The sequence below is a fragment of the Mesocricetus auratus genome, unplaced genomic scaffold (assembly GCF_017639785.1).
Source record: "Mesocricetus auratus isolate SY011 unplaced genomic scaffold, BCM_Maur_2.0 Super-Scaffold_100003, whole genome shotgun sequence".
Classification (NCBI taxonomy): Eukaryota; Metazoa; Chordata; class Mammalia; order Rodentia; family Cricetidae; genus Mesocricetus; species Mesocricetus auratus.
In genome coordinates, this window is record NW_024429188.1 from 11,303,441 (window position 1) to 11,330,598 (window position 27,158).

At 39.1% G+C, this 27,158-nt stretch overlaps 1 protein-coding gene across 7 annotated transcripts in view; it reads right to left on the reverse strand.

The window, feature by feature from the left end:
* Positions 1 to 27,158, reverse strand: part of Mid1 (midline 1) — a 342,361-nt gene that overhangs the window by 87,212 nt on the left and 227,991 nt on the right. For 5 of the 7 annotated variants that reach the window (XM_040744030.1, XM_040744033.1, XM_040744031.1 and 2 more), the window contains exon 2: positions 14,089 to 14,804. In XM_040744030.1, the coding sequence (XP_040599964.1) occupies positions 14,089 to 14,748 (660 nt within the window). In that variant the 5' untranslated portion in view covers positions 14,749 to 14,804. Of the gene's footprint in view, positions 1 to 14,088; positions 14,805 to 25,934; positions 26,318 to 27,158 lie in introns of those variants that run through there. The other 2 variants (XM_013116457.3, XM_021229554.2) reach the window with 2 other exon arrangements.

The window sequence follows — 27,158 nt, forward strand, 5'->3', positions numbered from 1 at the left end:
AACACACCCTTGTTAGAAGTATTTGTGATGAACTCATATCACTTATCTTCTAGAACACTCCTTTGGAACACTTTATTTCATAGAATCCATTAGTGATATATAACTCTCATCATGGGACAATTGCTCCTCTCTGAGATGAGACTCTGAAACTCAGGAATCAATCATTAAGGCAGGGTGGAACAAACAAACTTAAGTATTGCTATCATCATCACACATAGGAGTAACAAAGAAAACCTCAAGCATTATTTTCTGCTTCTAAACACAGGCACTTGGAAAAGAAGAAACAACTCGAAGTCTTGGCAGTGTTATGGCATAAAATCACCATCATCGTCACAGCACTGAAGATAATCATTTGTTACAGTTTATTGGTAGCTTTTGAAATAGCAGGTTTTTAATTCTTTACAGGCCTAATCTAACATACACTTCTCACATGAGCTAGGAAAGGGAGATCTTCCTAGATTTAGTGTTTTTTTTAATTTGAGAACTCTAATTTAATGATGTTCAGAATGCTTCTCACGGTAAGACTTATCTGAGACAGAACCAAAATTCCATTGAAGGTTGGTGAGACTACAAATCACCTTTAACTGAACAAAAAATGGGGCAACCCTAATAATGCCAAGTAGGTTAATGCAGAAGGCCTCAAAGATATAGTGTGCTGCAACCACAGGGAGGAAGGGAGGGAGGGAAGGAGGGAGGGAGGCAAGAGTCTTATTTTGGTCATCTAGCCATATCATTTCCGTTCTGACTTTCTAGCTGAAAATTTGTCTTTGACAGGAATATTCCCAAGTTATACTATTAGAAACACTGACTAATATTTGAAATTTATCAATACATTTAAAATGAAGACCTCTGACAAACACACAGTAAATGAAATTTTTTCTGTGCTTTAGACTGTGAGACCATCACAGTCCAGAAGACAACTGCCTAGTTTCTATAATGATGTGAATTAAAATTCTCTAGAACTCAAGACTGAATCCAATGGAAAACAGCATTTGTTCAAGATGGGTATGTCTGTGACCTAGCATATGGATATCTACTAACCAACTGGGAAATCTGAGCTACAGGCTGGCAAACTGTGGCTCATGGGTCAAATCTGGCTGACTGCCCATTTTTACAGTTGTTATTGGAACCCAACCATTACGTAGTGTGCCTACATCTGCTTCTGCATTACAGTAGAATCGGACAATTCTAACAAAACCATATGGCCCCAGGAAGAGCAACTGGCCATTTTCTCTGTTTGCTGACTTCTGTCTTAAGGAACTAATCTAGGCCTCCATTCTCCACTCTTAACTTGAGGGACTGGACAGAGCAAAAATTGTTCCACCAAGCTGATAATCAGAATTCCTGGGTGCCAGTGGGCTTAGAGGAAGTCCCCAGACTTGCTTATAGTGCATAGTCTCTGTCAAGAGAGGCTCTTGCCTGAGGTGATCAACTTGGGGAACTCAGAGAGCAGCCGATCACTAAGCCTCTTGGAGTTCAGTGCTTTCACGCATGAACTACTAGTGAAGTAAGTAGGATATGCCAACAGGAACAAACACTTGGAAATCATGCCTAAATAAATTCAGCCTTGGCACTGAAGACTTCTATTTGATTTACAACCTTCCAAGTCCTGGACGTGAAGATTTGAGAACTTGTGGATTTTCATGGATCAAGATACGGTGCTATATAAATATAAATGGTTCCTTTGGAAGAGACTTAAATTAGACTAACAGGTTTAATGAGTTAACGTTTGATCTATGGAAATAACTCACTTTAAATATATCACAATGTAAATGATTATACATCAAATATAAGCCATTTCAGTGACAATCTCAGCTGGCAACCCATTCTCTGCAGACTCCCCACTTGGAGGAAAGCCCCAGGCTCTGTCTCTGACACAAACATCTACACCTGGAAGGCAGTCCTGGGAACAAGCTGCAAAAGACTAGGAAGTCTGGGGGATAACAGATACTATCAAAAGCACCTAAATCATGTTTGGAGAAGAGATAAAAGAATATTTCCTAAGCCTTTAGAGGTTTAAATATTGCTGCAAGAGCCTGAAAGATGGCATGGACAGGCCCAGACTGCTTATAAAAGGCTGGGGGTAGGGCACAGAATGGAGAGAGCTTGCTGTGCTCTGAGCTTTGAGGTGACTTTCAGGCTGTCAGCCTGCCTTTCAGGATGACTATAGATAGCAGTTAGGGAATGGTAGGGGATTGTCTCTGTAAAGTCTGTACTCTACATCTTAAAATAGGTTCGGTTTTTGAAGTCGCAGGACCAAGTAAATGATTGTGGGACTGAAACTGACCATTGCACTGTTGGCAATGATGCATTGATTCAACCCATGCCTCTGCACCATTGACATCTGGGGCACATGATTGCCTGCTGTGGGACATGGCCAGTGTATTTAGGATATTGAATAGCATCTCTGGCCTCAATATAGGGAATGTTAATAGTAGCAGCCATATTCTTTACTGAGCTGCACTAATAAAACAATAGATTATAAGTTTTCCCAATGGGCCTCATAATTTCACACTACCCTATCTCAAGGCGACCTAAAGATAATTTTATTCTGAGTAAGAAAAATGAAATAGACACATACAATATCTATGTGCTATTTATATGGTGATATTTTATTATGCCTCCTAGTTCCTCCTGAACTAATGGTCTTTTGTGGTAGCAGAGACTGAACCCAGGGCCTTGTGCATAGAAGGTAAACATATTACTGCTGAGCTACAACTCCAGTCCACTGTTTACTTTAATCTCTTGTACTAGAACCTACATTTTAGTATGTTTGGGGGGGGCAATGCTGAGATGAGATTCAGGCCTTCTAACATGCATGCATTCCAATGATTTACAACATTTCCATTTTGAGAGAGGACATTATTGCATAGTCCAAGCTAGTCTTGTACTCATTCTGTATCCCAAGCAGGACTTGAATTTGCAATCCTACTGCCTAAGTTGCCTGAGTAGGAGGACAGGCATACACCACTGGGAACAGTAGGAATACCTTAGTAAGATTTTCTTTTTATATATTTTCCTTTGGTGCTAAGAATGGAACTCAGGGTCTTGCAAATGCCAAGTAAGATCTATAATATTAAGCAAAATTCCCCATTCTAAGGAACTTTTTGAAATAAATAGTTGGGAGGGGATTTGTAGATTTAGAAAGGAACACCAAGGCATGAAAAGTAATACTTTCATTGTTTATGCATTTGAAATTTAAGAGAATGGCTGGCGGGCTGTGGTTTTCTTTTTATCTGATAGTCGAATTCTGCCTACACAATTGAAACTATAATCTGGTGAAATTATTACAGCCTTTTCCACTTGCTTCTACAAATATGTGTTGTTGATAAAATACCTTGTAGGTTTTTTTAATGCTTCAGTTGTTGAAAAAGGAATAATTAGATATAAATAACTGTAAGATATATGCATTGGATTTGAGAAACTGAAAAATATTTGGAAAGGGAGGACGGGCTTAGGAATGTTTATAAAATACTAGGCAAATGTGAATGATTGTGAAGCGGTGGGAAAGAAAGCAGGGAATGGTGAAGATGAGAGATTTGTGTCCAAAGCTAAACTATAATGTTCCACCATGACCCTCACTTGCATCTTTAACAATAATTAATGTTACTACAGGAAGAGGCAGAAGAACTTAGTAGGGACATCATTCACTTTATTTGGTCCATCTTTTATTCATAATGCACTTTTCTCTGTAGAACTACAGAAAAAGCTTAAGATCTGCGACAATGAAGGAAAGCTACAAATGTTCAGAAAGTATCAACCAAGACTGGAAGAGGAAGTACTATGTATCTTTTGTTCAATGAACTCCTGAGTGAAACATTACAGGGTTGAATTTTCAACTATTACTTCTGCTTTACAGATGAGGAAACTAGGCAAGGTGCAGCTTGTTTTTTAACCCTTAAATTCACAGAACTCTAAAGTGGCACATGTTTAAAATCTGGTTTCAGTCTCCCTTGGAGCTGATAAATCACAATCTTCATTGGAAGAAGACTCCTCCAGGGCTGACTCTGTATAAGGTGTGCCACCATGCTGGCTTCTTTTCCAAACTCAGGTCTGCATGCTGGCATAGCAAAGTCTTTACTAAGACATCTCCCCAGCCTCTAAATTCACATGTGTAGGCAAAGCAAAATCATATTGCAAATGAGGAAGTGAATTTAAGGATCATTGTATTCATTCATTCACATAATGCTTAGGTAGGGAAGATCTGCTGGGTATTCCATATTTCTATATGTAGATAAAATGATTCCTCAGAGATTTGCATGTTTGAACCTTTATTTTTACTTTTTTATGTTACTATGGAATATAGACTGTCTTCAGTCATATTCACCATATAAAGGGAATGCTTTGCTCTTTTTATGGAGCATAGGTGATAAAAGTGGGAGAAAATACTCTGGGTGCCTGTCTTTCCTTCTTGTTAAGTTTTAAAATGTGCCACATTTATTTGGGTCATGGTTCTTTCTGCTTTAATTGTGCTGGTGATGAGTCAAGGGCACACACACACACACACACACACACACACCAGAGAGAGAGCGAGAGAGAGAGAGAGAGAGAGAGAGAGAGAGAGAGAGAGAGAGAGAGAGAGAGAGAGAGAGAGAGAGCATGGCCTTGTGCTTTGCATCATTAAGATGGCTCCAATATACTAAGTTGTTCCTATACACTAGATATGACTTATATTTTCTCATTTAACACTTTCTTGATCACTAACAGACAAATAATATACTTTTTGCAGGAGGTGTATTCTTTTTCTGAGGATCAAATTATTTTTGAATGCACTTTGCAAACTGTCAGCCTGAAGAATTACAAATGCTATACTTCTTATTGCAAGTGCGTGGAGATCGTGTGCTCTTGGTTTCAAATCAATAAATGTCCTTGAGACTTAACGTAAATGAACTTAAAGCTGTTTCCAGAAAGCCAACCAACTCAGCCTTTTTAAAAATGTCTGGACAAACTCTCAAATGTAAAGCACTCCTGCAACTACCTTGCCTAAAGAGCTGAGCAGCGAACAAGGCAGTGAGAAGTCCCAAGACACAACACTTCCCTTTAACCTCTTCTTGCCTAGGGCCTATAGAGTTTCCGGAAGCAACAGGCCATGCTCAGTCTGAAATGAAAGTCTGACACTTTTTCTCTAGGCCCAGAAACTGACCCATCAACCAAAGGCAACTGAACTTTGTATATCAATGTCAAGGGTCAAAGGAGAGGGAAACAAGAACTCTCTACCAAGTCAGGATATTTGTCCTAAATCCCAAGTTTGTAAGAATCCCATAGCAGATGAGGCAACCCCCCCCAGATGACCAGATTAACACAATAGCACTTCCATGAGTTGGTCTCTCATCTGTCTCTTCCTAGAGGTGGCCCATTCAACGCAGAAATCATAGCAACTGCTTCAGAGCATGCCTATTTATGTGACCTATTCCCCTTGTCAGGAAAGCTATCAGATCTCTGAGGAAAGCATGTGAGAAGAGCCATCTGTCCTGCCTGTGAACAGCAGACCCTTAATAAAAAGGCATCCAGTCTGGATTTCAGCATGGGTCAGAGTCCCCATACTGAATCCTAACTGGCATCTCTGAAGAAAGGAATGTCAGTGTCCTTTCTGAGTATTTCGACAGAAAAATGGTTTCACTTCAGATACTCGAATTAGGCAGTGATCTTCAGTAATTACTCACACTGAAAACTATTTCTCGGATTGACCTCCATGGAACTCTTTCCATGGTTCTTTTATGTACTCTTGTGCCATGTGATCTTTAGTTCTAGACACTGGAAGCAGTGTTTTATCTTTGTTATTCATTTCTGCATTCTCAGCATTTACGCGTTCTTATCTCATAGCGACCACATAGAAATTCTCTTTGGGCGAGTGGGAAAGGTTCGTTTTTCTTTTGTTAAAAAAATGAAGATTTGATAAAAGCAGATTAGGAAAAGAACATCTGTAAAGGCAGAGAATGAATAGATACTTTCAGTGATTTTCATACACTTGCAGTAATAAGAAAACTTGTCTAATCCCAACGTGAGTAAAACCCAATAAAAAATTCTTGATGTAGCCAACAAAAAGCAAAGAGAAGTAAAGGGTGGAGGCAGGTGACATCACCGCTACTCTATTCATTCTGCACAGCTCTTACAAAAGTGCACCCGAGGCCACAGGTGGTGCCTGGAAGCCACCTCTCTCTTTGAGGTCTTTCACTTCAGGGCTGTCTTCCTGAGGGACACTAGCCAGCAGCAAGAACCTCCTGTTTCCCACTATAAGGGAAACAGCAGAACTGACACAGCCAAGGCTCCTTCTCTTGCTCACACAGCAAGGGCAACTGTATAGTAATCCTGAGTTGGGGCTGGTCTAAGCTCCCTATGTGTCTTGTCACCAATCTTTTCCTTAACTATCTAGGCGTGCCAAAATGGAACAGCCATGCTATAAAGCCAAATGCCCGCTTCTTTTTGTTGGTGACTCACCAACTCAAACAAAAACATGAGTAAGCAGCACCTGCCTGTGATGTTTAAAATGGCCTTGTTTCTCAAGTCAGTTTCGCCACCTAACTTGGTCTAGGGCAAAGGGCAAATCAAAATTTCCACTAGCTTTTAGAATTCTGCAATAGTTACTCAAAGTGTCCCACGTTTGGGGGCCAGGAACACAACTCAACTCTCTACCCACTGAGTAATTTATGATACAGTACATCAGCCCATGATTAGATTATTCAGGTGAAGCCTTGACTGCATCAGTAAAGCAGAGATAAAGTAATACCTGATGCTCATCCAATACTTACTGCATGCCCATTCTTGCACTTCACAAGCACTTTCCTTTTTGATGAGAAACCAAAAAGAAAATGTCTTTCTTTAGATTTGAAATAATGCATGCCCAATGGCTACACAAAAGACTTGGGCGTTGTGCTCAAAAGTTCAGATCATAAAGTGAATCTGTATTCTTTTGTTTGTTTTTAAGATTTAAATTATAAATTAGTGTTATTATCTTTTCTCTGCAGTGTCCTCAGGCAGCATGGGAACATGTACATGATCCCAGCTCTGGATACAAGGGAGGCCTGGCTCTTGAAGATAATCAGTCTATGGAAATGCTGGCAGGGGAACTCTTTAAGACAGCTTCCTTGATGGCTCTAGAGGCATCATTCCAAAGCCATATCTCTACAGCAATTTGCAGAGCCTGTGGGAAGGCATTCTCTTCCTTTAGGATAGTGGCTTACAGCCAGGCCAGGTGTGTGTCTAAAATTACTGTAAAATTGCTGCACATATTTCTCAAAACCTCAAAAATGACTAGCTCATTTAAAAATAATGCTGCCTTTGTTGGCCCCATTAGGCCGGAAGAGAAGGAACAAACTGGGCACTGGGGAACTGAGATCTGTACGCCTAGGTGATTGGGGGCTGGCAAATCTGTGTACTACTTTCATTCTAAATTCTCCCAGCTATAGTGTGGATGGAACAGAGTGTGCTCTGAGGTCCTCTAAAAGGCCACTGCAGTGGGCGCAGTGCTCTGATCTGCATTCTCCTTAGAGAGGATCAGAAGCCAGAAGAGACAGTCATATGAGGGCTTTATGATATCTAGTTGTGCCAGGACTGCAGGAAAAGGATTACACTTACACCTGGATCCAGAAGCCAACCAGCAGTTAGTGACAACCCCTTGCTGCTTCTTAGTCTTAGGGGACAAGACTTTGAATGTTACTTGGGTTCTGAGCTGGGGGTGCACTGTGTCAATTGAAGCAGACTATAAGATGAAAACTAATACAATTCTCTTCATACTTTTCGTTCCCCCTAGAAACATTACAGTACGACCTGTATCTGGTATTCTCATTTGATCTTTCCTCGACACAATATACTTTGTATCACCCTACCTTCAAAAGAAAATCATTTCACTGTTATCTTATAGGCAAGAGTAAAAATACCCCAAAGTCATAACCTTACATTCAAAGACTTTCAAAATCTTCGTTAAAGATGCCTCTTTCGATATTATCTCTTCTGGCCCTTCCTTCAGCACCCCAAATGCTAGCCAGCATTGTCCAGAGTCCTAAGCTGTCTTATCTATTGCTACAGACAGGTCTATGCTGGCCCATTGCATGCACAGAAGCTTTACTCAGCTGCTTTGATGCATAATCCACTAAACTGTCAACACAGTTTAAATCCCACCACCCTCAAGCAAGGGTTCTTGTTTACTCAACACCAGAGTCATCTCTTCCTCTTCTGAATCCCAAAACACTTGTCTAACCTATCAGTCGATTCTGCAATGCCATTCAACAAGTGTTTCTAATTGACATGCCTCTACCTGCGGCTAGACACTTTCGAACTAAAACAAACACATTAAAGGAACAACATAACTCTTATCTCACACATAAATATGGCAAGCAATAGCTAAAACTATTGGGCAGCCAGTGAAATGCCAAAGTCCTCACACTTAACCAGTATACCCCGCCTCCTGGTTTCTAACAGTAGTTCTGACATATTGCAAGTTTCCCTGGGCCAGGCACAATGCAAAGAGTTTACATGAAACACTTTATTGTGTTCTTCCATGTTTCTGTAAAGGCAAGCACAGTACATTACTAGCCTTGTTTTATAGACAAGTAAAATGGGGCACAGGAACATTAAGTAATGTACACAACTATTATATTTGTTTACACAGTCCCATGACCCTAAGGTAACTTGTGTACTTGTCTGTGCACTTTCTGACCTCCCAGAGCTTACAAAAAATGGTCCAATTATACTAAATCATTAGGCAATAGGAATTTTCTCCCTGCAAGTGAAGAATAAGAGAGGGACAATCACGAGAGTAGGCAGGTAGAAAGGAAAGTGGTTTTGTATCCTGCCATAAGAATAGGTCTCTGGAGATGCTTTCTTCCCACTCCATCATAAATACTTTTGTAACAAACTAAATAAATTAAAATGCCACTTTGTGTATTTTACAAATTTTCAAAACCATTCACCACATGGGAATATTTGAAAATATATTCACACTGTAGTCTATGGAAATGTTGCCATGAAATGAGCACAAACAGAAACTATTTTTGATAGAGACAGTTGGAACTGGTGAGACACCCCCCCCACTCATACACACACATAACTAAAACATTTTAGAAAATACATGACTCACTTTTTAAAATACCAGGTGGTGAATCATCCATCATACAACCTATATAATGATTTAAAATTTTAATTTAACATACTTGTGAACTGCTTAATAAATCTGTATAGGATTTTAAAAAGGATGTTGTATGTGATAAAAAAATAAAATTTGAATAATGAATAGCTAGGGTTTTATAGGTATCTATTAAATGTGATATTTCTTTGTAATACAAAACTTGGAAGTGTTATGTGGAGATATTTTTTCTCTGGGAAGAATTTCTCCATGTCACAGACTGTGATCTGTGTCCTTGCTTTGGATATAATATGACTTCCTCCACTCTCAGTAGAGAAAATATTTGGCTGTTAGATTCCCTACTAGTCTGTTAGCTCCATGAAGATGGTGAATGTTTCTGTACATACTACCTTCACTTGATAAAAGTATATTAATTTAATTATCCATTACTTCTAGAAAGGTCTATAATCTTGTATATTGTTAATAACATAGCATCAAAAATCTTGAAACAAGAAAAATGACACTAGTATGAAAAGAACTTAAGAAGTTCACTCTCTTCGATGGAAAGCTTAAATGTACTTCTCTTAGTCACTACTTGATGGATTAGACCAAATTATTGAGATTATAAGAAATTTAAGATACAATGAAAAAATTCTAATGTTTAGTAAGCAATACTGTGTACATAAATAAGACTATATGCAATATGCATTGAACTTAAAAAAATATATGCATGTGTTTGGAACTTCAATGACTCCACAAAATCTGGTAATTACTTCCATTCATCCACCAACTACTGAAGATATAGTTAAAATATTTAAAGTAATAGGAGTGGTGGTTAAAATATTTAAGGTAATAGGAGAATAGTTAAACTATTAAGATTCTAGGAACACAGTTAACATTGTTATAGTTGTTGCTATTGATTGTCTTAAAGGGAATACTGAAAACATCAGCTTACCTACATACAATTGAGAATTATGAAGACTCTAATATTAAAATAAGAAATTTTATATATGCATACAGATATACAATGTGTGTCTATATCACACATACACATGCACACATGTGCATGCGCGCGCACACACACACACACACACACAGAGGCCTGTGACCTGCATTATACATAATTAGGATTTTTGGTGGTGCCAGCTTTTGAGTCCAGAGCATCCAACTCAACAGTAGCTCCAGTCCTTTCTTTTAGTTCTTATTTTGAAAGAGAATGTCACACATTATGTTGCCCCAGATGGCCTTGAACTCTTATTATCCTCCTGCCTCAGCCTCTACAGTAACTAGAATTTTAGGCCTGTGCCACCAGGTCCAGCCCTATTTCTGTTTTTATAGTAGAAACACATTATAGAAATTCTAAGAAAAAGTAAAACAATCTCAGGTTCTGTATCCTCTCACAACATTATTGTAAATTGTGAAAGACTTTAAAACTATAGAACCGCATCCAGGCATGATAGCACCCTCTTACATTGCTGAGGCAGGAGGACTGCTGAGAATCCAAGGCCAGTCTGGGGCATATGATGAGTATCATACAGGTCCAGGCTATACAGTGAGACCCCATCTCAAAAAAAGTAAACAAAGACTAAAATCTCCTATCTCTACTTCCATATGCAAAGTGCTACATAAAGAAGTTTGAGCTTTTGCTGCAATTTTAGGAGGAATAATTTGAAAATCTCGGTGGGTTAGTCCTTAGAAAGCTCAGTTGCATGAAGAAACATACACTGTCAGCCTTTAAAGTAAGCATAGCAAAAGCAGTCTTGAACTTCAGTTTTAGCTTGTTTGAAAGAGTGAGTAAAGGACAACGAAAGGTCAATTTTTCTCTTTTGACCTATTTTTATAGGTGCAACTAGAGTAAAGAAACAAGAGGTTCAGCATGATATGTGAACACAGTAAGACAGTAGTTACTACACTGTAATCTCTTGGAAACTCTAGAATGCATTATTAAACTCTCTTACATGTCAGTTATATGGTTCACAAATAGAGTCTTTAGCCAGAGTTTGTCGTACTGGAGGGATTCTTAAGATTCAATTAAAATGAAGTTTTCAAATGTCCATGTTTTGATGTGCCTCATTTAGAGACTACATATAACATGAAGACTTCTCTTTTTACCATAAAAAATAGAGTTCAGGACATGTGAGTTTAATTTTCTTATTGCTTCACTATTTCATGAGTGTTTCTCATGCATAGTCTCTGAAAGCAGCAGATTACTGGCATACACTTTCAGATGACATGGAAAATATTTTAACATTTTTTGGTTCTGAGACAGGGTTTCTCTTGCAGAGATGTGGAAGATTTTACATATGTGAATTCTACATATTGAAATGCTATGCCATTTTATCCTTTATGCTTCAGGTGAAGATGTCAGTGTACACAGTCATGTTTCATTTCTGTTTTGTTTCATTTTTAAAGATGGCATCTCAATATATAGCTTTGACTGGCCTGAATCTCACTTTGAGAACCAGGCAGGCCTTAAACTCATAGATATCCAATAGATATCCACCTGCCTTTGCCTCCCAAATGTTGGAATTAAAGGCATACACAACCATGCAAAGCTATATTTCATTTCTTTACAGAAACATATATCTTTTATACAGAAATATGATGTAATTTAAAAACACCCCTCCAAACTTATGTTATCAAAAGAAAAAAATATTCTTCACAATCATATCAGCATAAATATGTATCAATATGAAATCCCATGGAGCACCATTTACTTTTCCAGACCACTATAATAATTAATAAATCACACAATTCCTTGGCTTGAGTCTACTGCTTATGCTGTTAATTCCTTTTTTAACAGTCAGCACTTATATTGCACTAGGCTAAGCAAAACAAGAAAGTAGATGTGTTCATCAGTCTATGATGAATGAAATCTCATCACCTCCCAAACGTCCTATATACTTTTGATATTTTATTTTGCATTAATGGCATGTCTTTGAACAAACATGCTCTGTTGGTATGTTATCCACACAAACACTTAAAAGCACATTTCATGGAATAGCTGTAAATAATTGCTCATAAACATATTTTGTTGAACAGCTGCACATGTGTTTCCGTGCACTGGATGTTGTTTATATGCCCATATTTCTGTAATTAGACAATAAAATATACAGCATGGTTAATTGTTGGACCCTCCCTGTGACAATATCAATGGCTGATAATTCATCAGCTTGATTAGACAAATGTACTGGACTGAAGATTTGCATTTTCATCACAGAAAGGGCTATATTGAAATAACTCCTCATAAATTTGAAGATGCAACGTAAATAATTAATAACTTTGCTTTGACAGCACACAGAAAATGTGCAGAACTTGATTACCCAATGTAAATAGCAAGCCTGGGAGTTGTTGAATATGCAAACTCATTATGATGGTATTGTCCTAACAAACAATCCTTAATCTAATCAAAAGAGCATTTTCTTGATAAAGGACAAGTAGGAAGGGGAGATCAAATATCTCTACTCAAACATCCTGAAGTTCTTTACCTCCCAAGGACTAGAAAGGTTAAAACAAGATCATCTTGGATTTTTTTTTTGGTTTTTATGTCATCTTGGATTTTAAAACTGACAGCCATCTAGAATTTTGAAACATTGACTTAGTCATAATTTCATGCACATAACTTTCCCTGTTATCCACTTTGGTGATACTTCTCTCTGCTACCGCTGTGCAATGCAGTGGAATCGAATGGGTGTCTATCATCTCCTGCCAGTGTTACCTAAATTCTTGTGGCAAACTTCCTTACATGGTGAAAAGATGGATTACAGCCACTCACTTCTTGGACACTTGAAGTGAGGCCTGCTGTGCAGATACTACGTTTGCTTCTCCAGTGACATTTAGAGGCAGGGATTCACTTTAGTGTGTCTACTTGCCTCAGTGTGTCAAGAAATCACAAAGTCGAAACCCAAATTGGTTTGTTAATCCTCATCATTGCAATATCAACTATGTAGCCCAAGTAAATACAACCACTCATTAGCATTAGGAGACGGGATAGGAACCATTTGTTAAAGGTGATGATAGTTTCTGAGCAATACTCCTCTTTGGATCACCGATTCATTTTGTTTACTCAACAAGTTGTTATGTTTTTCCTGAGAGGAAGGACTTCAGCATATATTTACTTAGCGCTTTTAAATTATACTTCCTTTCCTTTTAATTAGTGTCTTGTGATCTAAAATTAGCTGATGAACATAATACTTCCCTCGAACTTTCTCAGATGAGTTTGCAGTAATTAGGCCCACTGTCAACTGAAGTTGAACAGACAACAGGAGATGGGTTTCTTATTTCTTCCCTGATGCTTTCTAACCTTATTTTGAGAGTGATTTTTTAAGTTAACATGTAACCATATTAATTACTATCCCCCAAGCTGGAATTTGGATAATTTCATACCAGAAGTGAGTGAAGTTCAGACCATCTTGCCTGTAAAGTCACTGAATAAAAGAAGCCTATACCGACAGGAATGCTCTCCTGAAACTTGAGACTGTCAGAATATGATAGTTCACCAGCAAGCGGGATATCATTTACACAAGGTCACATGTTCTCTAAAATTCCCCCATTTGCTACAGACATTTTTCCTTCTAGTCTTTTGTTTGTGTAGTAACTAGATAAAGAACGTGAGTAAATTAGTTTTCCTGGATGAATGAAGAAAATACATTTCCATAAATACTCACAAGATAGATTTTTGTCTTACATCCCCCCCTTTCTCCCTCCTTTCCCTTCCCCATCTTTTTCTCACTGCTCTGTCTTTGCAAGAACTGCAGATATTGAAAATGATCCAGACAAACAGCAAGGGTTGAAAATGATCCAGATTTTTAGAATTTGCCCTCACCTTGACAACACTAAAATTACAAGCAGCAGTCAACTTTTACAAGATACCCTCATTGTGTAACATTTATAGGCTGCCAAAAACATGCTTCAACTAATCAGACAACAAAGGTGAAGAGAAAACCTTCAACTAGCAGTGAATACACTTCTTATTTCCATGACATTTGCTGGCAGAAAGGGATTGACTTAAGGCGGATCGGACTAACCTTCAATTTGTCATAGCGCTCACTCAAAGCTGCCACCTGATGATCGCGGTGCCGCCCAACCAGTTTACACAAGGCACAGATTAACTGGTCATCAGTCACACAGTACATATTCACCTTCTCATCCTCGTGCTCCAGGCACATCAGCCCCCGGATGTGCGAGTCCGGGATTGGTTCAATCAGACGATGGCCTGTAAAGGGCTTCTTGTTCGGGTGAGTGGCTTTCAGGCACTCATCGCAGTAGGACACTTCGCAAGTGACACAGGTCTTCACAGCATCCTGGGCAGGATCCTGGTCACAGAACTGGCAGAGAACTTTCTCGGCAGAGGACATGGTGTTGGCGTCAAAGGCCCGCTCCCTGCGGGTCTCACTAGGGGAATTGGGCCCGCTCACAGATGCTTTCTGAAACCTGTCAATGATGTTCTGTAGGGTGACGTTACGCTTGAGCCCGTCTAGACCTCGCTGGCTGAGCGTGATGACATGCCGGCAGGTGGGGCACTGGAAGGCGCTGATAGACTCCACAGGCTCGTTGGTGGCACAGTGAGAGACCAGGATGCGGTGGGCGCAGTTGAAACAGAGGCTGTGTGCACAGGGAAGCAGGAGAGGGTCCTCAAAGAGCTCCAGACAAATAGGGCAGGTCAGCTCCGACTCCAGTGTTTCCATCTTCAGGCAAAACTCTCCGGGGTCATCAGCAAAATCCAAGGAAGCTGATCAGCTATCTGGAAACAGAATGTAAGATTGGATTAAGCATGAGGGGTCAGCCAGGGGGGCTGTCATCTTTGAATGCATCTCAGAATAAATCCGAACACGGGCCATGGAAGAGAAAATAAGTATATGTTCCAAATGCCTTTCTTTACTGGGAGCAAATGAAAACAAAAACAAGAGCATAGCAATGTTGAAAGTGACAGCTTTTATTTTTACTGTTTATTTTTTCCATAGTCTTCACAGTTTTGCCTTTTAAGTGATCTAACTCCAACCTGAAGAGTAATTGAAACTATAATTTCTATAATTGGTGTATGATCAGAATAATTTTATGTCACAGCAAAGCTTTGCCTTTGGTTAAAATTAAAATGAAGAAGCTCCTGCTAATGAGCTATACTTATCTACAACTTTGAGTTTGTGAACTTACATTTTAACGTATATGCATTTTAAGGACTATCCATTTGCAATACGAAGTCGGGTGTACTCACTATAGACATGAATTCTAATGTATGCATTTCAGGAGAAATAATGTTTAAATTCAGGACATCATTGTCCAGGACATTCTTGAAAAAAAAAAGCATGGGTTTGCACAAAGGTGATCATAGTAGAGGCAGTATTTTGGCATACATTCATTACTCTTCTATTGTTTAATACAATAGACATGGGAGGCAGAGAGAAATAGAGAAATATATCTGGGAGTCTTCTTGAAGGCTGCAATACCAATGTCTAATACTATTACATACATTTGTGACGCTCTAGAAATGACAATTACAGTTTAGAAGGCAAATTGGAAAGACTATGCAAAGGCTGCTGAGGAGCCCTGTGTTACCCCACTTGGCCTAAAATAGCCTATCTCAGCCTTGTCACTGATGCCAGCAACAGGCCAGGCTAGCAGGAGGTCTTGTCTCATACTCACAGCCCTGCTGGCCCAGGCATGACCTCTGCCAGCTTTGTTGCTCCCCTCCAGGCCACCTTGGGGTAGCCCAGCTGAATGTGCCCCTTCCCATAAATACCTCACTGCTTTTGTGAACTCCTGCCCCCCTTCCCTTCAAAAAGGGAAGGCAAAGAATCCCACACAAGCATCAGTTCATTAGGGTGAAGAGGCCTCATGCTCATTAGCAGGCCTGGGAACTAAGCCTCTTTGAACCTTCTCCCTTTCAAGGCCATTAGTAGAGGGCTGTAGAATGCCGCCTGGCGTGGTAGCTGCAGCCCACTGCAAGCTGTGGGAGAACAGTGAAGTTTACCAGGTCAGGAGGTTCAAATCACGCACAAGGGCAGAAAATTCCCAGCTGATTTTATGGGAAGGCTTCCCTTCCAAAGATGTGTTTAGTGATTCTGACAATCAGTCATTTGTATTCACACCTCTGCTTCTTTGCAATATGCAGAGGGTTTTGAATCATCTGACCTTTTCTGAAACAGCATCCATGTGAAATAGTTAAGGGTATGCACTGCTTTGGTGAAACACCATCAGCTCACTGCCAGCTGGTAGAAGATCAGTAAAGAGTATGAAGTATGCCCTGGGCCTGTTAAACATTACAAGAGCAAACTAGCAGTCCAGGAACAACCTGTGATCAGTCATTCATATTTACTGCCTAATAAAGGAGTGGCTGCCATTTGAAATACTGGCGCTTACTCATCTTTCCACAGTCTGTACTGTAAAGCCAAAGGTTGCTCTCATAAAAAAACTTCATCGTCCTTACTTGTGCCCAGTCCATTGTTCCTGAAGATGGCTCAGAAGCAATCGAAAGGTTTTGCATATTAAGCAAGATTATAATTGTGGATAAAGAATTATCTCAATGTCAAATGTCTTCTTTTCTAGCAAAAGCATAAAAACTAAAAGGCCTTTTTTCTATGCGCTATTCTATGATGGTTGCTGTTGATGTTTATGTTACTTATTTAAATATGTTCCTATTTTTTTAAGATAGGATCTTGCTCTATATCACAGGCTGGCTGTAAACTTGCACTACTCTTGCCTCTGTCTCCTGAACATTGGAATCATCAGAGCAAACCATTATCACAGAAGCACACCACCCACCATGCACAGTAAATTATTTTCATTTAATTTTTATTTTCACATATGCAATATTTGTGCACATTTATATGGCATATTGTATAAATGTAGCATATATATTTATACTATATCATATAGTATTCCATCCCATGCAGTATTATAAGCCAATACATATAAATATACAGCAACAAAAAAGTGTGGAGAATCTTTAAAAAAAACTAAACATGGGAATGGGTAGATTCTCAAAGGTTAAAGTACCTGTCATGTAACACAAAGAATTGAGTTCAGATGCCCAGAACTCACATAAACACCAGGTAGGCATGTAAGCCACCTGTAATCCCAGTGCATGGGAGGAGACAGGGAACCAATCTCTCAGAGCAAGCTGGTTAGCCAGACTAGGCCTAGAGCTCTAGGTTAATCTAAATGATTCTGCCTTAATGAATATGGTGAATAGCAATCAAGGGAGAGTCCCAATATAAACTCAGGGTTCCACAAGCTCACACACATTGATGTGACTACACATATGTGAATATGCACATACGCACTGATGTACATGGAACACAAATACATAACATTGATTTTTAATTTATTAAAACTGAAAGTAGCACTGCCATATGACCCAGAAGTATAATGAGTATGTCAGAGAGACATTTGTGTTCCCATATTTTTGTAACATTATTCACAGTAGTCATGCTATGGAAACAACCTAAATGTTCATAAACTGATAAATTCAGTACATATATACAATGAAATACTATTTAGTCATAAAAACAGAATCCTGTCATTGGAAGTAATATGCATGTAGCCAGAGGATATTTATGGCAAGTAAAATAAGTCAGACAGTGAAAGACTTTTAGTGGAAATGTCAAATTCCATCCCATAGAGGTAGCATGGGAATTTCTAGAGGTGTATCCACTGTGCATCCCAATGGAAATACTGACAATTTATTTACCTATTCAAGAGAAGGCTACTGTATGCTAGGCACTAATTAGGCTGATCCAAAAAGAGAGAAATTCATGCTGTCATCACTCCATCTCTCTTATCATGAGCCAAGCCACCATCATCTCATACCTGGTCTATCACAAGACCTTTCTAAATGCTTTCATGGATTCTTCTCACTCTTGCCCTTCTCCTTATAGTCTATTTCCCATTTAGAAGCTAGAGAACTTGTCAAAACACGACAGATTCTACCTCTTTTCTGCTCTTCCCTCCAGGGGCTTCCCATGTCAGTCAAAGGGAAATTCACCACAATCAAACCAGCAGTAGAAAACAGACTCAGACAGTGAGCTCATTTCCTCCCACGCTACCCGTTTCTTGTTCTGCTCAGGGCACATGGCTTCCTTGTCAATCCACAGAGATGCCAAATACATCCCATTTCCCACTCACCACATACAGCCTTTGGAATCCATGTGACTCTGGGCTCAACAGTCACCTTATATGAACCCACATAAAACTAACTACCCTACTACCACCATAACCTACCCACCCACTGTTGAAATCCTTCTTGCTTTATCTCAGTCTGTTGTTCTTTATCTATCGATTGTCAATATATTTCATTACTATGTTTATTGATGTCTCCCTTTAATTTCTCTAGCACTAGACAGTGCTGTATAGGGCCAGAAATTTTTTTTCTCTTTGGAGGCTATGTCACAAACAGCTAGAATAGTGTCCAATGTACAATAAATTCAAACATTCATTGATTTTTTTCAACTATACTGGGCTGAATGTGAATGAGTAATATATAACTATTTCCTTTAAGGATCTGTCAACCAGTAAAATAGAAGTCAGCAAGCTTTCTCTGTAAATGGCAGGGTTATAAATGTTTTGTGGGCCATGGGATATGTGTTGCAGAAATCATCATAAAGAATACATATAGGAATGTGCATAGCTAATCTCCAATACAACTGCATTTTTTTAAAAACCAATAATGAGCCAGATTTGAACTACAGATCTTATTTTTAGAGGCGAGATATATACACAACTGGCCAAGAAATAAAATGAAAATCAGCAACAAAAATGCATGCATAAAATGCCAAGTATATAAAACAACAGCAAAGATGGAGGAGCCAGACTTGGACAAGCGAGTACATGTTCCCTTGTTAACAGGAAATTATTTGCAATGGGATTTCACCCTGACATCAATGGAAATGATGTGAGTTCAGTGCTTGGGGCAATTCATGTAGGAATGATTTAATAGCAGCTGCTCAGATCTGAATCTTTTCCTTTTACTGCCACAGTACTCGGCACCATGCTTTGGGAAAATGTCTACCCTGTAAATAGTTAACTAAATTAAGTGCTGAGAAAATAGCTAGATATAATAAGTAAAGTGCAGCCAAGTTTCTAAGTCATTGGGTCACATATTTCCAAAAGCAAAGGGGTTCTGAGTTGATATCTACAATAAACTCCACTCTACACTTTTATCCAGAAGTTGCCACACATCACCTTCATTACTCAATAATATCTACATATGTCATTCCCCTCTTCAATTAATTAGACTGCCTTATTTTCTAACATTTAAAAAATATCTACAGAAATTAAATCATTACATGCACTTGGTCCTGGCAGAGGTTCAAGAAATATCTAGCCCTTGCCTTGGTGACTTAATAATTCATTAAGAAAGGGAGAAAATACTGGGTAGTTAAAAGCACTTGCTCTTTCAGGCGACCTGGATTCAGTTCCCAGCATCCACATGGAAGCTCACAACTGCCTATAATGCCCATTTCAGAGACTCCAACACTCTCCTCTCACCTCCACAGGCCATAGGCATGAACGTGGTACACAGATATATATATATATATATATATATATATATATATACAGGCAAAACACTCATACATATGAAATAAATCTAAAAATGGAAAGAACATGTTGTGTAACATATTGAAATAGGAAATCCAAAAACAGAATAATCCACTTTTCACAAAAGGAAAAAGGGACAGGAAGGTTTCCTTAGGGTAAAAGATGAGGCAGGTTTCAAAAGCTGAGCAAGGTTCATTCACAAGATAGTGGGGGTCTGATAGAATTTGAGCAAAACAAACATTATCTTTCTTTTGTTTTTGTCTAACCTTCACAGTTCTCTTTCCATATTTTTTTAGCTAGAGTCTTAGAATTTATTACAATAGAAGGAAATCACACATGCATATTGTTGTCAGGAAATTCTATAGCTCAACAGTTTTCTGAATGGGCTGATCAGTCTTTATCCTGGAGGAAGAGGGGATAATCATGGGAACCCCTTGCAACAAACTTGGAATAGCTGCCAATTCAGAATTCACACCTTTGCCTGCCTGCAGTTGGTCTACTAGAATAGGGCAGAATGGTAAGCAAAAGAGGAGCTGGACAAACAGTCAAAAAAAGTGGGACCATGCTGCACGTAACTGCCTGAGTGTCCTAGTACATGGGTCTACAAATGTTCCCTACAATTCTAGCACTCATTCTAATCATGTGACACATCTCAGAGAAGCCTTGTGTCCTTAGATGTCAGGCATATTCTCATGAAATTAATTTACCAAAGAAAGCACTTCTTCACGATGGAAAGCAAATAAATGGAGGTTTTGGTGGATAAAAGACTGATGTGGGTGTTTACCTACTTCTTTCTGATTCAGGCCTGGTCCTCTCCTGAGTATCATTGCAATTGTCTTTTTCCTTTAGTTGCTCTCTCTCTCTCTCTCTCTCTCTCTCTCTCTCTCTCTCTCTCTCTCTCTCTCCCTCCCTCCCTCCCTCCCTCCCTCCCTCCCTCCCTCCCTCTCTCTCTCTCTCTCTCTCTCTCTCTCTCTCTCTCTCTCTGTCTCTCCTTCTCTCTCTCTTTCTCACTACTTCTTCCTGTCCATCAAAGCCTCGAAGTGCTCTAATTGTGTGTCCTTCCTTCCAGGAGGTAAACCAGTGTGCATGCTCATCTCATGGTTACTTTCTATGGAAGTGATTTCTAGGCTTGAATCTAAAAGCACCATTTTTCTGGCATTTCACTGCAGAGTTGACAATCCTCAGCTTCATGGTCTGTAACTGCTTCAGACACAGAATGCAACTCTCATGGGACTTAGTGACTTCCTTCCCCAGCCTGTCTTTTCTAGAGGTGTCACCTAAAGTGCTTCATTTGCCATCTTCAAAAGTGAGAAATCTGCCACATTTTCTATTCCTTTCTCTCTGGAGAAGGCAGAGTAATGACCACAAAAAAAACCGACTACAAACTACTACAAACTACATCTTGGGACCTGGGTGTAATGTAGGTAGCAGGAGAAAAGACAAATTAAAGTTGCAGATATAAGACTTACAAACAACTGATTTATCAATTAAGATATTAACTAGAATTATTCAAGACACTCAAAAGAATCACAAGACTTCTTAAAAGTGGAAGATCAAGACAGAAGAGTCAGAGTGATGTAAGGAAGGCTAGAAACAACTATGGCTGCTTTGAGCACAAAGGACAAGGCCACAAGCCAAGGAATACATTTAGTCTCTAGAAGCTGGCGATGGAAGAATGAAAATGGATGATATCCCACAGCCTCCAGAAGGAAGCAGAACTCTGTGGATACTTTGATAAATAGGCAATTTATGTGTGATGTCAGACTTCTAAAACTACAAGTTAATGGATTGGGGTTTGTTACAATGTAATATAGCACCAGTAGAAACAAATACATTCTGTCTCTCCAATATGGGTTCATCCCTCATAGCTCCATGCTGATTCAGACTCATTCTGCTACATTTTCAGACCACTGCCTTCTGCTTCATGAATAAAACTAATCCTCTTAATTTGATTTCACTTTTTAAATTGTATTTTATTTGTATTTATGTGCATGCATGTGTCTATGTGTGGATATATGTACCTGAGTTCAAAAGCCTCAGAGGCCAGAAGAGGATGTTGAAGCCTATGGAGCTGAAGTTTAAGGTACTTTAAGCTGCCTGGCTACGTGCTGGGAACCAAACTTCAGTCCTCTAGAAGAGCAGCAAGTGTTCTTAACCACTGAGTTATATCTCCAGTTCCAAAGGTGATTTACTCCTGATCTTTCCTCTTTGAGTTTACTGCTTGTAACTGTTCACTGAACTACAGTTTTTTCGTATTACTTCTCTCTACAGTATAAAACAGAGGAGTTCCTCTGTTGCACAAACTGTGAATTCTGCCTGGCATTTCATCTCCATTTTCAAAGTCCTGACCATATTTCTCCAAACTACATCTTCAACTTGCTATCCCTTACTTCCTAAGTCACAGGCCCAAGAAATGAGACCACTTTTCACTCTTTACAATTGGCTTTTGTTTTTCTTCCTACGCCAATCATTTTCCTTAAAGATCTTTTGAATTCATGTTACCTTTTCTGTCTCTATGGGGGCGGTGTTAGATGAGAATGGAACCTTCCAGAGGCCCAGAGTCCTGGCCTCTATTGTATTTGGCAACTTCATATCAAATAAGGAAGAACTGTTTTTAAAAATCTGTAAACAGTGTGACCTGTGCTAAATATTTATACTTAACAGTTACAAAGTAAACATTTATGTTGGAAAAACACAAAGTTACAAAATTACCCCTACTTAATAAATCACTAAAATATTTATTGAAAAATATTATTCCCTCCTTCACAACAGAATAGCAAGTGTCCAAGTTTAATACGTGACTTGATTCTCTCAATATATTCTAAATCACTCAGGGCTAATCCAGGCAGGAACTTAGGCATGAGCAGGTGCTTGCGCATACACACACACACACACACACACACACACACAAGCTTCATATTCTCAAATGTAACCTTCTTATGGATGTGTGACTTGACCAAATGGCCACCACACCCTCACAGGGGCTAAAACCAGAATGCAAGAGTTCACACCATATAGAGTCAAGGAAAATGAATTTAAAAAGGGATGAAAAGCTAGTGGGGTGGGCTGGAGGGGTATCAGAATATTGGCACATGGTGATGTTTAAGGTGATCTAGCTAGTCAGCTAACTGAGCAGAAGGCCACTTCCTTGTTCCCAGTAGGTTCCAGGTCTCTTCATCTTAAGGTATTTTTAAGTTGAAGAAGCATTCATTCCAGGAGAACTTTCCTGGGGTGGGGTATTGTCATTTGTTTATGGCATAACCTATGGGAGAAAAAAGTGGAAGGAGAAAATTTCCAATTCAAGAGGTAAGACACAGAGACCTCAGCTCCAGGGTTTGGCTTTAGAAAAGAGTTGTGGGGAAACTCAGGGGCAGGTACTCTTAAGGAACAAGCCACGGGCTTTTGCCAGTTTGACTCATCTTCTTTTAAACTGTCCTTTGGAGTAAAGGGCAAAAAGCATCATATTGACCTAAGAAGATAATGCAGACAAAACATATAAGCTCAAGGCTTATGTTGTTAAATCCCTTGCCATCATCTTGCTTTGCAGTTCATGATAGAATTTCACAATGGTAGTCTGGGAAGCCTCTCAGGATCTCTACTTTGGTACGGTTAACATAGACCTTGAGGAAACATTCACTGTCCCTGTGAAGACAGCACTCATTACAAGGTTTAATTCATAACGAGACTCAGTAGGCAAGCATTATGGCTTCACTTTCATGCTCAAGAGCTGGAATGAGAGTGCTGCAAAGATGGCTCAGTGTGTAAAGGCACCTACTGCCAAACTTGAAGACCTGACTCTGATCCTTAGAACCTTGTGGTAAAAGAGAGGACTGGCTCTCACAAGTTGTTCTCTGACCTCTACGGACATGCCAGAGCATGTGTATACACACACACACACACAAACACATACACGCACACACACACACACCACCACCACCATACCCCACAGATAAGCATGTTCACATGCACAAATAAATAGATGTTACCTTAAACACTAATTTTAACAAAGTATCAGATTACAAATTAGCTGTCTCCAGAAGTGTTCTTTACCCACCTACCCATATGCCGTGTCATGTTTGTCCACTGCATGGAACATATTTGTTATTCTCAATTAGAACACAGAAAGAATATCATACATGCAACACATGAATAATTTCACTGTCAGTCTCTCATTGAACAGCTTTGAATATCATCACAATCAGGCAAATTAATAGGGTGCTGGATCAAAAAATAGGGTGCTGGATCAAGGAACAAACTGGAAAAACTAACTTTGGGTTACTTGTGATAGACTGTCAATACCAGATGTTTCCCATCCACTCCCCAGATGATTCACACAGTACTTCATGTGATTCTTATTTATGTTTACCAAAACACAATCCAGGTTAGAAAAACTTTAACACAGTGGTTCTCAACCTTCCTAATGCTGCGGTCCTTTATTATAGTTCCTCATGCTGTGGCAAGCCCCAACCATAAATTTATTTTTGTCTCTAATTCAAAACTGTAGTTTTGCTACTGTTATGAATTGCAATGTAAATATTTTTGGAGACAGGGTGCTATCAAAGGGGTCTCGACCCACAGGTTGAGAACTATTGCTTTAACACAACAGAAAGCCAACCAAGATCCATAAAACCAACACAACCAAGATCCATAAAATTGGTTTCACAAAGGTTAGCTCCTAAAAGAATTGTGAGCAACAATTATCACTGAAAATGGCACAAATAAATTTTACTATTTCTTTCAGAAACATGGTCCACATCTCTTATCCCCATTACTGGGGCACCTAAACTTAGTTGACTTACTGATGCTAGAGCTTTGCGTGTGGCATTATTCTTTGTATAGAACTATAGGTGCTGTAGCTTTTGAAGAACATGGAATGGTATTTCTATCATGGATCAGCAGAATCCCGACTCTGAGAGGCTCAAAATGAATGATGGGAAACATGGAATCATCCCAAGCTTGTGAGATTGCATGGCTGAGGTTAGAAGGAGCCTGCTTTCATACATAGGAATGAATTTCCTAAGACAGGGAAGCATGTAAATATAACTTCAGGAAAAGCTGGTTCCTACAAGCAAGGCAAACTCACTACAGATACAAATTTTAAATAACAAGCACGCAACATCTGAATATTCAACACCTTCAACATCTGCATATTCAACTATGTAGCTTAGTATTTAATGTACAGTTATAAAAGCCACCAAATCAGCATACTACCTAAAGGCTACTTTAGTGATTATTACCCTGTCAGGCGAGCGAAAAATGGACAATAAAATGGGGGTTGGTGGAAAAAGAAGAGCTCCCCTTGGATTTAAAACCATTTTGCAAGACTGGGAATGGGACCTACACTATTCAGCAGTTTCACACTCTTGTTGTGACAGAGAACAGCACACAGACAAAATAGATTTTTCAATATAAACACTGTACTGAGAAACCTGTGGGAAAAGAGTGATCCAGTAACAACCTACAAGTAATGAACAGTACTCTAAAATTACAGTATCACCACATGTAACCTTCAAGCATCAGCACATCCAAATTCATTTCATCGATAACGGACAAGTATGAATTTCTGCCAAAAAAAATTGGAGGGGTCTAGGGGGACTGGACTGACTGAAGCAAAAATGACAAGCAGATAAGCACTAAGATGCTAGCCTTGAGATTTCCAACAATCAATTAGTACAGTTTGAACAATTTGTAATTTCTTGTTTGTTCTTTTTTAGTATAAATCAGGTTGCAATTGAAATTTTGCCTGACATGAAAACCAGGGAAGACTTCATGTCACCAAGCACTCACCTGGTGGAATTCATGCAAATCAAATCAAAAGCAGTCATTTTTTTGTACTTTCACATATGGCTGTACCACATGCACTTTTAGTAATTGGATCTCTAGGACACTCTTTAAAATAATCACACACTTGCCTGACCATGCAACCTGATTAATGATGAATGAACATTCCTGAAAAGAATCATTTGGAAGCATGGCAGCTGTCTGTGGGGATATGAAGGTTTTAATGATAAAAATTAAGGGGAAATGGGAGCTGGGTCACACAGTCTGGTTATTTTAATTGAAACCCAGTCTTCCAAATTTACTTAACAGAATGCTTAAATACTCCTGGAAGTTCATCTACACACATAGGCAAGTAAAAGAGACTTTTGGCAATGAAAAAGAGCACTCTCTATTTCACTGTCTTAACAGTAAAGAAAACCCCTAGAAAACCTCAATCATGCACTACGTTACTAGAAGCATGGTTAACAGGCTGAAAACAGAAACTCCTACACTGGTACTTAAGAGTTCTCTGAGCACCACTCAAGGCTCTGACAAACAGATTCCCTTGAATACCCACCAACGGACTGCACATTAGTTCTTTTTGAAGAAACATCGCTGTAGGTAGAGGATGGAGTTCCACAAAATAATAGACAAGTCACTGAAACCAGGTGGTGGGTGGCAGGCAGAGCTGGAGCAGTCCTGTGTGTGTCTGTGAGAGAGTCGACAGTGAAACACAACAGGAAAATCGGTTCAACAATTCCAGGAAGGCCAGCTCCACCTCATCCACTCCGCCAGGGTTGCCTGAGTTTAAGAATCAACTGCCTTTTCCATGGCCCCCACTGTGACTTCCCTGTCCCCTAGCTCAGTCCATGTTCAGCTGCAATAAAATAAAAGGCAGCTCAGGTCAGGCTAACACCCACTGCCTGGCCCAGAAGCATGATGACTTGGCACTGAGCTTGGCACTCTCCCTGCTTTCAGGGACCAGCAGTGGCTCAGATGACTGGATGATGTATGAAGCCAGGGGCAGAACATCGACTCTCCATGCTGCTATCAGGAACTAGTCTTCCCAGCTTGGGGGAGGGGGTCAGAAACTGACAGTTCCCACACCTTGGGTTCTTTTAAAACCCTACTAAGAATGTTACTTCACCTGCTCTGAATGCTGGTTTGTTTGTTTTTAAAATAAAATGATCATTATTTAGTTTCTTTAGTCTCACAATTCAAGTTTAATTCATGAAAGAAGTTAGTTTTCAATTTACATTAGGAGGAAGAATTCCTTGCACAGATATAGTAAGCCATTTATATTTACTTCCTAAAAGACCTTTACATTAATTCATATTTTCTTCCTAAAAGATCTTTACATTACAATCTATTATCTTAATATACAAAAATATGCATTGCATGAGCTATACACATGTATATATAGATATACATATAATTATACATGCACACATATGTGTAAATTATACACACCTATAACATACACATAAGCACAAAAAATTATGTGTAAACAGTCTTCTCTGGGTTTCGATGTACAGTGATTTCAGAGCACCACCATTAAAGATATCAATACCCATGGATGCTCAAGTTTCTTACACAAAACTGCATATTGTTTGCATATATACATATCTTCTCATTTCTGACTACTTATAGTACCTAATACAATGCTATGGTGAATTATTTGGGCGAAAGTGACAAGAACAGTCCATGCATGTTCAGTATAGACAAAACACTTTTCACATGCTTTGCATATGAACTGTGTTGAATCTACACACATCTAATACTATAAAATATATCAATGTAA